The 11,686-nt window shown below is 54.5% G+C and overlaps 1 protein-coding gene across 1 annotated transcript; it reads left to right on the top strand.

The window, feature by feature from the left end:
- The first annotated feature begins 6,852 nt into the window (after nt 1-6,852).
- Nucleotides 6,853-11,429, top strand: KRT14 (keratin 14). Its single transcript, XM_005584186.4, has 8 exons — nt 6,853-7,447; nt 8,697-8,779; nt 9,340-9,496; nt 9,819-9,980; nt 10,064-10,189; nt 10,285-10,505; nt 10,599-10,645; nt 11,172-11,429. The coding sequence occupies exons 1-8, from the start codon at nt 6,914-6,916 to the stop codon at nt 11,267-11,269; spliced, it is 1,428 nt and encodes a 475-aa protein (XP_005584243.3). The 5' UTR covers nt 6,853-6,913; the 3' UTR covers nt 11,270-11,429.
- The last annotated feature ends 257 nt before the right edge of the window (nt 11,430-11,686 follow it).

Genomic DNA, 11,686 nt, shown 5'->3' with positions numbered 1-11,686 from the left:
CAGATGGGCAGGCTGGCCTGGGAAATCAGCAGGCGGCATAGCTCTCTGGGGGAAAGGGGACCCTGGGGCCTCAGGAGGTGCTGTAGCCTCCTGCTCCCTTGTGCTGCAATCCTGTCTTCTAGCCAACTCATGGCCTCCATGCAAGCCCTGCCCTTCTGGCAGCAGAGGCTGCTCCCTCCCCAGCCCACTGTCTCAGCCCACTCTGACAGCCCTGAGCTCTGGGAGCTTGACCCACTCTCCACACAGTTTTCTGAGGCTTGGCGGGGAGAGGGATGGGCAAGGTGAAGGGGATGGGGCTCTTGGGGGCTGCCTCGCCCTGCCCGCTTCACCTGTTTGGATTGGCAAGGGGCTCCCCCATGCAGGGTGGTACAGGGAGACTCACTAACCACAAGAGGCCTTGCCCTAGACTCCTCCTTTACCCCCCTCCTTCTGGGGCAGTCTGGAGGGAGGGCCAGGTAATGCTGCTCACACGAAGCCTGCCTAGAAGTCCAGAGGTGGGGGGTGCTCCAGGGGAGGGTGCAGAGGGGCCGAGAGGAGAGGAAGGGGCGCAGAACTCTGCCAGGAGGAAAAGAGAAGCTCAGGCCCGGGCAGGTTCTGGGGGCCTGGGAATCACAAGGGGGGCTCCAACTTGTTACTTGACTCCGGGCCTTTCTGGACTCAAGACTTCCCATCTGCGACATGAGAGGAGCCAGATTCCCCACTTCTTTCCCCAGGGCTGGTGGGGGCCTAGCAAGGCTCTAGACAATTGTGAGAGAAATATGTGCTATTTCTCCACAATAATACATTGTGAAGGGAAGCCGGCATGGGAGTGTCTCAGGGAAGGGGTCCCCAACTCCTGGGCCACAGACTCTACCAGCTGTGGCCTGTTAGGACCCAGGCGGCACAACAGGAGGTGAGCTGCTGGTGAGTGAGCATTGCCGCCTGAGCTCCGCCTCCTGTCACCTGAGCTCCGCCTCCTGTCACGTCAGCAGTGGCATTAGATTCTCATAGGAGCATAAACCCTCCCTTGAACTGTGCACGCGAGGGATCTAGGATGTGTGCTCCTCGTGGGAATCTAACTAATGTCTGCTGATCTGAGGAGGAACAGTTTCATCCCGAAACCATCCCCACCCCCAACCCCCTAGGTCCATAGAGAAATGGTCTTCCATGAAACTGGTCCCTGGTGCCAAAAAGGTTGGGGACTGCTGTCTTGGGGGCACAGAGAGGGTTTAAGGAGGCCTAGTCTGGCTTTGGGGCTGGACAAGAGAGTAGAAAGAGTTCTTTCTCTGGGCTTGGATCTCCCAAAGTCTCTCCTGAAAGCCACAGTCCCTCAAGGAGTTCCTTCAAATGAGGCTCTTAAACTCAGGTGGACGTGAGCTCGTTCCCTCCACTGATGGAGGCAAAGTTCAGTGGGTCAGATTTTAAGGAGAAACGGAATTTTTGCATAGCCTCTAAGTACCTTCCTCAAGGTATGTATTAATTTCAATGGGAGAAACAGAAACGTGACAGTAGAGAAATCCAGCAGCTCCACCTAAGCCAAGTGAACAAGGCTGACGGTGCCAGCGGTAAGACACACGACATATCTGTCCAACGTGCCTGACGGGATGCAACCTCATTTCTGTGGTTTTCTTGCCAAAGTGCATAACCTCAATGTGATCATGAGAAAACATCAGAAAAACCCAAACTGAGGGATATTCTGCAAAATAATTGATCACCCCAGTACTCTTCGAAAGTGACAAGGTCATGAAAGACAAGAAAAGACTGAGGAGCTGTCATGGATAGGAGGAGACTAAGAAGTGAAAGATAAATGCAATGTGGAGACCGAAATTGGACCCTGCCCCAGAAATGGAACATTTGTGGAAAAACTGGTGGAAGTTCCAATAAAGCCTGTAGCTCATTAACAGTATCGTGTTGGCTGAACGTGGTGGCTCAGGCCTGTAATCCCAGCACTTTGGGAGGCTGACGCGGGTGGATCACCTGAGGTCAGGAGTTCGGGGTCAGCCAGGCCAACATGGCGAAACCCTGTCTCTACTAAAAATACAAAAAATTAGCCAGGCTTCATGGTGAGTGCCTGTAGTCCTAGCTACTCGGGAGGCTGAGGCAGGAGAATCCCTCGAACCTGGGAGGCGGAGGTTGCAGTGAGCTGAGACTGCACCATTGTACTCCAGCCTGGGCAACAAGAGCAAAACTCCATCTCGGAAAAAAGAAAACCAGTATTGTGTCAATGTTAATATATTGGTTTCAGAAATCGTATGATTCTTATGTAGTATGTTCACATTAGGGGAAGCTGGGTGAAGGATACCCAGGATACGCAGGAACTCTACTATTTTGCAACTTTTTCTTAAACGCTAACATTATTTCATTATTTATTAATTTTTTTTTTTTTGGAGACAGAGTCTTGCTCTGTTGCCTAGGCTAGAGTGCAGTGGTGCGATCTCGGCTCACTGCAACCTCCACCTCCCGGGTTCAATCAATTCTCCTGCCTCAGCTTCCCAAGTAGCTGGGATTACAGGCGCTCGCCATGACACTCAGCTAACTTTTTGTATTTTTTAGTAGAGATGGGGCTTTGCCATGTTGTCAGGCTGGTCTCAAACTCCTGGCCTCAAGTGATCCGCCCATTTCGGCCTCCCAAAGTGCTGGGATTACAGGTGTGAGCCACTGTATCCAGCCAAGTCTAACATTATTTCAAAATAAAAATTAAAAAAAAAAAAGAAGCTGGGTATGGTGGCTTATGCCTGTAATGCCAGCAGTTGGGGAGGCTGAGGTGGGAGAATCCTTTGAGCCCAAGAGTTTGAGACCAGCCTGGGCAATATGGTGAGACCTCGTCTCTACAAAAAAGTGAAAGCTAGTTGGGCATGATGGCAGTCCTGGCTACTTGGGAAGCTGAGGTGGGAGGATCCCTTGGGTCCAGGAGATTGAGGTTGCAGTGAGCTGTGATTCTAGCACTGCACTCCACTCTGGGCAACAGAGGGAGACCCTGTGTCAAAAAAAAAAAAAAAAAAAAAAAAAGTGGATAATGTCAAGTACGGACCCAACACCCGAGAATTCCGTGGCTCCCTGCCATCCAATCCCTGGCAACTTGATGTGTCACGCTAAAGGCTGTTCCCAGAAGCCTTCCAGATTGGGCCGCCCCCACATCTCATCTCAGCCATCTCCCCACCAGTTTTTACTATTGCTTTGCGAGGTGACGAGCACCCAGTCTGTTCTGTGGTATAGTGGGTCAAATAGGGTTCCCCCAAATCAGGTCCACCGGGGACCTCAGAATATGCCCTTCTTTGGAAATAGGGGATTTGCAGATGTAAGTAAGGCAAGGTTTGAGATGAGATCCTACTGGAGTAGAGTGATCGCTAAACCCAATGCGTGTCCAACAAGAGACTGAAAAAGACAGAGATGAAGGCTGCGTGAATATGAAGGCAGAGATAGGGCAATGCTGCCACAAGCCGAGAACTCAGGGAGGCACCAGAAGCTGAAAGAGGCAAGGGAGGGCTCTTCCCCAGAGTCTTCAGAGGGAGTGTGGCCCTGCCAACACCTTGAGTCAGGGCTTATGGTTTCCAGAATGTATTCCAGAAAAGTATTCCAGAGAGAATACATTTCTGTTGCTTTTTTCTTTTCTTTTTTTTTTTTTGAGATGGAGTTTTGCTCTGTTGCCCAGGCTGGAGTGCAGTGGTGCGATCTCGGCTCACTGCAACCTCTGCCTCCCCGATTCAAGTGATTATTCTGCCTCAGTCTCTTGAGTAGCTGGGACTACAGGTGCCCACCATCACACCTGGCTAGTTTTTGTATTTTTAGTAGAGACGGGGTTTCACCATATTGGCCAGGCTGGTCTCGAACTCCTGACCTCAGGGGATCCACCTGCCTTGGCCTCCCAAAGTGCTGGGATTATAGGCATGAGCCACCATGCCCAGCTAGTTGTTTTAAGCCATCAGATTTGTGGTAATTTGTTATGGCAGCCCTGGGAAACCAATCTCTCTTGTCTGTGCTTTTCTTCTGTTTGTATGTTAAGTAATGTTGATGTGCATTCCTGCTTCTCTTTGATGCTGGGACCTTCCTACAGGCAGGGACTGTCTCTTCCACTAGGCCGTGCATTCCAAGGGCAGGGGCTGTCCTGAGGTCTCCTCCTTCCTTAGGATGGCATCTCCTGGTGCCCAGCAGAGTCCTCAGCACACAGTGTGGGCTCTGTGGGGGCTGCCTGGCCCTGCCTGCTTCACCTGTTTGGATTGGCACAGGGCTCCCCCATGCAGGGTGGTGCAGGGAGACTCACTAACCACAAGAGGTCCTGCCTGGGGCTCCTCCTTTATCCCCCTCCTTTTGGGGCAGGCTAGAGGGAGGGTCAGGTAATGGTGCTCACACAAAGTCTGCTTAGAAGTCCAGAGGTGGGGGTACTCTGGGCCTCAGCAGTCAAGACTGGCAACCCTTTAACCCCTGATGCCCCAGAAAATGCCCTCCCTTAAAATGTCCGAGTACCATGCTTCTTCGGCATCAGGGAGGGGACGGGAGTGTGGTGTCCTCTAAGTCTGCTCCCTGCTTGACTGGGCCATTTGCAGCTCCTGGGTCACTGAGTCCTTGTCTACAGGGGAAGAGAGGTTGGCCTCAGGCTCCAGGTTGGGCCACGGTTCTAAGACCGGGTGTGGGGGATCAGGCTTATATTCCATGCTAGGGTTCTGGAGTTGGTGCGTGGGGTTCGGGTGGGGCTGTAGAAGTGCCTTTTAAGATTATGTGCATGGTTGATCTGTCATTGTTTCCCTGCCATCTTTATCTTTTGGATTCCCCTCGGAGGACGGGGGGAAGGAGCTTCTTTTGGGTTCCATTGAATCGAATGAAAGGGAAAGTAGAGCTGTTCCTATGTCCCGGGCTGCGGAGCTTCTGTTCCTGATCCCTGCAGAAGAGGAAGACAGGGTGGTGGTGGGGTGGGGGTGGCGGGGCACAGAGGCACAGAGGAAGCTGGTATTGGGCTCTGCACCCCATTCCCGCTCCCAGATCCCTCTGGACACAGCATTTTTCTCCAGTGAGCACAGCCTCCCCTTGCCCCACAGCCAACAGCAACATGCCTCCCAACAAAAGCATCTGTCCCTCAGCCAAAATCCCTGTTGCCTCTCTCTGGGGAAATTGTAGGGCTGGGCCAGGGTGGGGGGACCATTCTCTGCAGGGAGATTAGGAGTGTCTGTCAGGGGCGGGTGGAGTGGGGTGGGGCCCTGGCTTACTCACATCCTCGAGAGTCCTTTGCTGGCAGATTTGGGGAGCCCACAGCTCAGGTGTCTGTCTCGGTATTGTCTTCCAAGCTCTGAGGTCACAGTAGTGGGGGGCTCCCCTCCTGGCTTCTGCTTTGGTGACAGTCAAGGTGGGGGTGCGGGTGAGAGAGGGTCCTGCTTCTCTTCTAGGAGCAGTTGATCCCAGGAAGAGCATTGGAGCCTCCAGCAGGGGCTGTCGGGGCCTGTCTGAGGAGATAGGACACGTCAGGCAGCCCCAGACACGACCACATTCCTCCCAACATGCCTGCCGGGGTCTGTGCAGCCGAGGGGCTGACAGGAGGGTGGGGTGGGGGCCAGAAGCGTTTGCTTTGGGAGGTTGTCTGGGAGATTGCTGAAGTTTTGATATACATACCTCCAAAGCAGGACCAAGTGGACTCCTAGAAATGTCCCCTGACCCTTGGGGCTTCAGGAGTCAGGGACCCTCGTGTTCACCTCAGCCTTGCCCTTGGCACAGCCCGGCTCCACTCCAGCCTCTACTCCTCCCCAGAACATCTCCTGGGCCAGTTCCACAAGGGTCTCAAACGAGGGCACCTGAGCCAGACTTCTGCCCACACTAGGGATGTTCTGGGGGTCTGAGAAGATATCTGGGGCTGGAAGAAAAAAAGGCCCCCCCAGGCCTGTTCCTGGATGCGGCTCCATCCACTTTGGGGCTAAGCCTGGGATACAATGACACCAACCAGGCTTCTCGCCATACTCGGTTTACAAAACCCTTCCACACACGCTGTCGCATTGGATTCTCAGAGCTGACTGCAGTAGGCAGAGTAGATGCTATGACTCCCACTTCGCAGGTGAGAACACTGAGGCTCAGAGAAGTGCCAAGCCCTGGGTCACAGAGGTGTAAATGGCAGAGCCAGGACCCACCTGACTCCAGGCTGTTTCCTGGCCTTCATGAGGCCACCTGCCCTATGCTGTGGGCCCATCCGCTGCTGTGTGGTGGATGTGAGATCCTCACCGTAGGGAGGATATTAGCGTCTGTGCCCAGGGCTGGGGAGAGCTGTCTGGATTTCCCTTTGATGGGGATGTTGGGGTGGGAATCATGATACTCCTGACTGGCTGGGTGTATTTCAGGGATGGGACAGGCTTCTCAGCACAACACGGCAGGTCAGGCCTGGGAGGGACCCCCCAGACCTCCTTGTCACTAATAGAGGGTCATAGTGAGGGAGGCCTGTCTGTGCCCAAGGTGACCTTGCTATACTGGTGCTCTCCAGCCAGGTATCCATCCCCTGCAGCGGCGGCCTTCCTCTAAGTGGACGTTACAGGCCCATCCAGTTCATGGAGAGCTAGCAGGTCACCAGGTTTAAGGTGCAGAGGCCCTGCTCTCTGTCACCCTGGCTGAGCCCAGTGTTCGGGTTCCTGAGGCTGGGACTCCCAGGGCCCGATGGGAAAGTGTAGCCTGCAGGCCCACACCTCCCCCCATGAATCACGCCTGGCGGGACAAGAAAGCCCAAAACACCCCAAACAATGAGTTTCCAGTAAAATATGACAGACATGATGAGGCGGAGGAGAGGAGGGACCTGCCTGGGAGTTGGCGCTAGCCTGTGGGTGATGAAAGCCAAGGGGAATGGAAAGTGCCAGGCCCGCCCCCTACCCATGGGTATAAAGCACTCGCATCCCTTTCCAATTTACCCGAGCACCTTCTCTCCACTCAGCCAACTGCTCGCTCGCTCACCTCCCTCCTTGGCACCATGACCACCTGCAGCCGCCAGTTCACCTCCTCCAGCTCCATGAAGGGCTCCTGCGGCATCGGGGGCGGCATCGGGGGCGGCTCCAGCCGCATCTCCTCCGTCCTGGCCGGAGGGTCCTGCCGCGCCCCCAGCACCTACGGCGGGGGCCTGTCTGTCTCCTCCTCCCGCTTCTCCTCTGGGGGAGCCTACGGGCTGGGGGGCGGCTATGGCGGTGGCTTCAGCAGCAGCAGCAGCTTTGGTAGTGGCTTCGGGGGAGGATATGGTGGTGGCTTCGGTGGTGGCTTGGGTGGTGGCTTGGGTGGTGGCTTTGGTGGTGGCTTTGCTGGTGGTGATGGGCTTCTGGTGGGCAGTGAGAAGGTGACCATGCAGAACCTCAACGACCGCCTGGCCTCCTACCTGGACAAGGTGCGTGCTCTGGAGGAGGCCAACGCCGACCTGGAGGTGAAGATCCGCGACTGGTACCAGAGGCAGCGGCCCGCTGAGATCAAAGACTACAGTCCCTACTTCAAGACCATTGAGGACCTGAGGAACAAGGTGGGTGAATGGGCAGCAGAAGGTGCCATTCCAGCTAGCTCCTTCCGGGAACAATAGATGCCCCAGGCCACTGACACCTTAAGATTTGTCTGTAGGACAGAGTCCACCCCAGATCCCTTCTTTCGAGGTCTTGGATGTCCTAAGAGCTGATCAGTGAGAAGATGCACTCCCTTCCCCAGCCTCCTCATCCCCTTCTGATCTCAAATCCTCAGACCATGTGAGATCAGTGATTCCTGTCCTTACATTTTATAGAGGAAGCAGTTGAAGCTTTGAGAGGTGCTGTGACCAGCTGTAGGTCACATAGCAAATTAATGGCGGAGCCAAGGCTGGGACCCTTGTGCCCTACCTTCCAGCACAGGAGGCAGCTACTTGTTCTTCAGCACGGGGGAGGAGCGAGGCTCTAACGGGACCAGGCAAGACATCCAAACCGCTCATTAGCTCACTAGTCTGGGCTGTGGCTGCCGCCGCCCATAAGCCTTGGTAGAGGCTGGTCCCTCCCCACAGCCAGGCGGGCATGGAGAGCCTGCAGAGACAATCAGTGTGGCCCCTTGATGTGCCCTGCACAGAGGGAGCCTGGCAGGCTTGTGCCCTCTGACTCCAGCCCCTGCTCCCACATCACCTGGGAGCCCTCCCTGCGGGAGTCTGCTGGGCTCTAATGCCTTGCATGGATTAGGGAAATTCAATGATGAGGTAGGAAACTCTAACCAGACTCAGGGGCCAATATATCTTCTTATTCTTCCCCTGAGTCCTCTTTTCTAATCCCCTGTGTCAGTTGGGTTTTATCTCTTGAGAAAGTTCCACTTGAAGTCCCATGGCCTGTAAGCTTGAAAAGGAATGTGCATATCTGCAGAGGACTGGCAGGGCTGGCTGATACAGAGAGAAGAGAGGCCAGCTCAGGAAGGAGGGCTAGGGAGCCTCAGATTATTCTCCTCACCTGGAGGTGGGGAACTTGAAACCTCAAGATCCATCAGATTTTGCAGCAAGTCAGTGGCAGAAATGGGGCCAGAACTCATGGGCTTTTGATTCTAAGCCCCGGGCTGCATCTACCCCGTCGGTGACCAGGAGTTAGCAAAGTCTTAGGACAGGCTTGGGGCATCTGGGGTTCTCCTTTAGGCTGTTGTGGTCAAGTTTTGTGGGGGAAGAGGGGAATTCAGGCAAGAACATGAAGCAAGAGCTTAACATAGGTTACAGTGAAGTCCAGCTTGTGAAGTTCATTTGACAAATTACCTGTGCCCTTTCCAACCTGCAGATTCTCACGGCCACAGTGGACAATGCCAACGTCCTTCTGCAGATTGACAATGCCCGTCTGGCCGCGGATGACTTCCGCACCAAGTGAGTTTGCAATGGTGGGCCAGAACACCCAGTGTCCCCAAAGTAGGGCATTTTTGGAGCAGTGTTTCCCAAATAGAACTAGCCAGTGCCAGGATAGCTGCATGAAAACTCCCTGGGGTGCTTATAAAAGAATAAGACTCTTGGGCCCCACCCTTGGAGTTCTGATTCAGCTATTTATAGCAGGTTACCTGGGTGATTCTGGTCCACAGCCAGGTTTCAGAACCGCTGCTTTAGGGAGAGGCACTTTCCACTTCTCCAGCTGCCCTTGAAGTATAGGAAGGAACATAGTTGGAGGACTTACACATTATTTGTTGGCTGAAGTTAGAAGTGCAACCCCCTCCTGAATTCTGCAGCAAGACGAACTGCCTTATCCCCAGGCCCCAGGAACGTTCATACCTGAGCAATCAATGGGCACTGTGTTCCACCATGCCATTTTCAGGATCGGCTCCTTAAACCACCCACAAGGCACCTGCTCTGGGAGAAGCTGCAGGGAGACGAGAACAAAGCCCTCACTGTGGTCAGGGTGGGTGTCTCATTCCTTTTCTCTGGGGTCATTCCAGGTATGAGACGGAGCTGAACCTGCGCATGAGTGTGGAGGCCGACATCAATGGCCTGCGCAGGGTGCTGGATGAACTGACCCTGGCCAGAGCTGACCTGGAGATGCAGATTGAGAGCCTGAAGGAGGAGCTGGCCTACCTGAAAAAGAACCACGAGGAGGTGAGAACTATGGAAAAGCCAGCTTAAAAGAAGCACAGGGAGGCTGGGTACAGTGGTGCATGCCCATAGTCCCAGCTGCTTGGGAGGCTGAGACGGGAGGATCGCTTGAACCCAGGAGCCTGGGCAACAAGGCTAGACCTTGTCCAAAAAAAAAAAAAAAAAAAAAAAAAAAAAAAAAAAAAAAAAAAGAGAGAGAGAGAGAGACAAGGGAGAGTCAAGACAGAATTGTGATGGTGGGAGGGCAGTATTCAGGCCTGACTAAGGAACCCCAATCCGCTGCCATGGTGGAACTTCTGACTGTGGACTGTCCCTGGCTGTACAGGAGATGAATGCCCTGAGAGGCCAGGTGGGTGGAGATGTCAACGTGGAGATGGACGCTGCACCTGGCGTGGACCTGAGCCGCATTCTGAACGAGATGCGTGACCAGTATGAGAAGATGGCAGAGAAGAACCGCAAGGATGCCGAGGAATGGTTCTTCACCAAGGTGGGTGTAATTTGAGGTGGAAGGAACCCAGACCACCTGCCTTCTGGGGCCTTCTGGTGTGAACGGCGTTCTCTTTTTTGCAGACAGAGGAGCTGAACCGCGAGGTGGCCACCAACAGCGAGCTGGTGCAGAGCGGCAAAAGCGAGATCTCGGAGCTCCGGCGCACCATGCAGAATCTGGAGATTGAGCTGCAGTCCCAGCTCAGCATGGTAGGAATAGTGCCAGGCACGGTGGTGCGCCCAGGACTGGCAGGGAGAGAACGGCCACACTCACTCATCCTTGATTCCCTTTCTCTCCCTCACAGAAAGCATCCCTGGAGAACAGCCTGGAGGAGACCAAAGGCCGCTACTGCATGCAGCTGGCCCAGATTCAGGAGATGATTGGCAGCGTGGAGGAACAGCTGGCCCAGCTACGCTGCGAGATGGAGCAGCAGAACCAGGAGTACAAGATCTTGCTGGATGTGAAGACACGGCTGGAGCAGGAGATCGCCACCTACCGCCGCCTGCTGGAGGGCGAGGATGCCCAGTGAGTCTTGGCCCTCCCCTTAGTCTGTCCCGCCATGGCACTCTCACGGCCCCACCATGTATCTAATGATCTTGCCCTTCTCTGTCTTCACAGCCTCTCCTCCTCCCAGTTCTCCTCTGGCTCGCAGTCATCCAGAGACGGTAAGACCTTCCTCCTCTGCAGGCCTGGGCTCCAGGCCACCCTCTGTACCCCAGGCGGGTCTAGGCATTGGCTAGGGGCTCTGTGAAGGGCTGAGCTCTAGTGCTGTCACCCAGTTTCCCTTGTGAACCTCCTTGGGTGGAAGAAGCTATTTTCTAAACTCTCCTTAGGGCTAGGAGAGGCAGCCCCCACCTCTTACTTCTTCCTGGTGTCTGTGGCAGATCCCACTGCTGTGGTGGTCAGCACCATGAACAGGGCCCTGCATATGGATGGAACCAGCCGGGTGTGAGCTCTTAGGAAGCTCTAATCTGAGGACAGAGACTCTGTCTCTGACCTTTGGGAGCCCTAGTCTGAAAGAAAAGTGTTGATGGTATCAGTGCTTGGGCAACAGCAGGGAGTGAAGCAGTAATCAGGGGAGAGGACAACGGGGAGACAGTTTGAGTTTCCTCACCTTCTTGGCCTCCTTACTTCTGATGAGTCCATTGTCTGTTCACCTCTGGTAACGTCCTCTTCCCGCCTCTTCCCCAGTGACCTCCTCCAGCCGCCAGATCCGCACCAAGGTCATGGATGTGCACGATGGCAAGGTGGTGTCCACCCACGAGCAGGTCCTTCGCACCAAGAACTGAGGCTGCCCAGCCCCGCTCAGGCCTAGGAGGCCCCCCGTGTGGGACACAGATCCCACTGGAAGATCCCCTCTCCTAACCCCTAAGCACTTCACACCTGGACCCTGCTTCACCCTCACCCCCTCCTGACAATCAATACAGCTTCATTATCTGAGTTGCATAATTCTCGCCTCTGTCTGGTCATTGTTAGGAGTGGGGGTGGGGAGAAAGTGGGAGAAGCATCTCTGGAGCTTGTCATAGCACCTGGCTATGGCGCCTGGAACTGGGAGAAAGGTCCTGGGGGTGGATTGGGCTCAGGTCCCAGGATATCTTTCGCCATCTCAGAAGACACAGACAGATGTGTGTACCAGGTTATGTGGTGTCTCCTAGGATATGGAGGGATATTCATTCATTTACTCACTCATTGTCATGTGTGTTTAT

The sequence above is a fragment of the Macaca fascicularis genome, chromosome 16 (genome assembly GCF_037993035.2).
Source record: "Macaca fascicularis isolate 582-1 chromosome 16, T2T-MFA8v1.1".
Taxonomy (NCBI): domain Eukaryota; kingdom Metazoa; phylum Chordata; class Mammalia; order Primates; family Cercopithecidae; genus Macaca; species Macaca fascicularis.
The sequence above is the reverse complement of the archived record's forward strand: the minus strand, read 5'-3'. Positions and strand labels throughout refer to the sequence as shown.

Excerpts from the sequence above, each read along its gene's own strand:
- KRT14 (XM_005584186.4), top strand. The coding sequence starts at position 6,914 with ATGACCACCTGCAGCCGCCAGTTCACCTCCTCCAGCTCCATGAAGGGC. Across the intron at positions 8,780-9,339 it reads GCGGATGACTTCCGCACCAA|GTATGAGACGGAGCTGAACC; the intron begins GTGAGTTTGCAA and ends GGGTCATTCCAG. Across the intron at positions 10,646-11,171 it reads CTCGCAGTCATCCAGAGACG|TGACCTCCTCCAGCCGCCAG; the intron begins GTAAGACCTTCC and ends CCTCTTCCCCAG.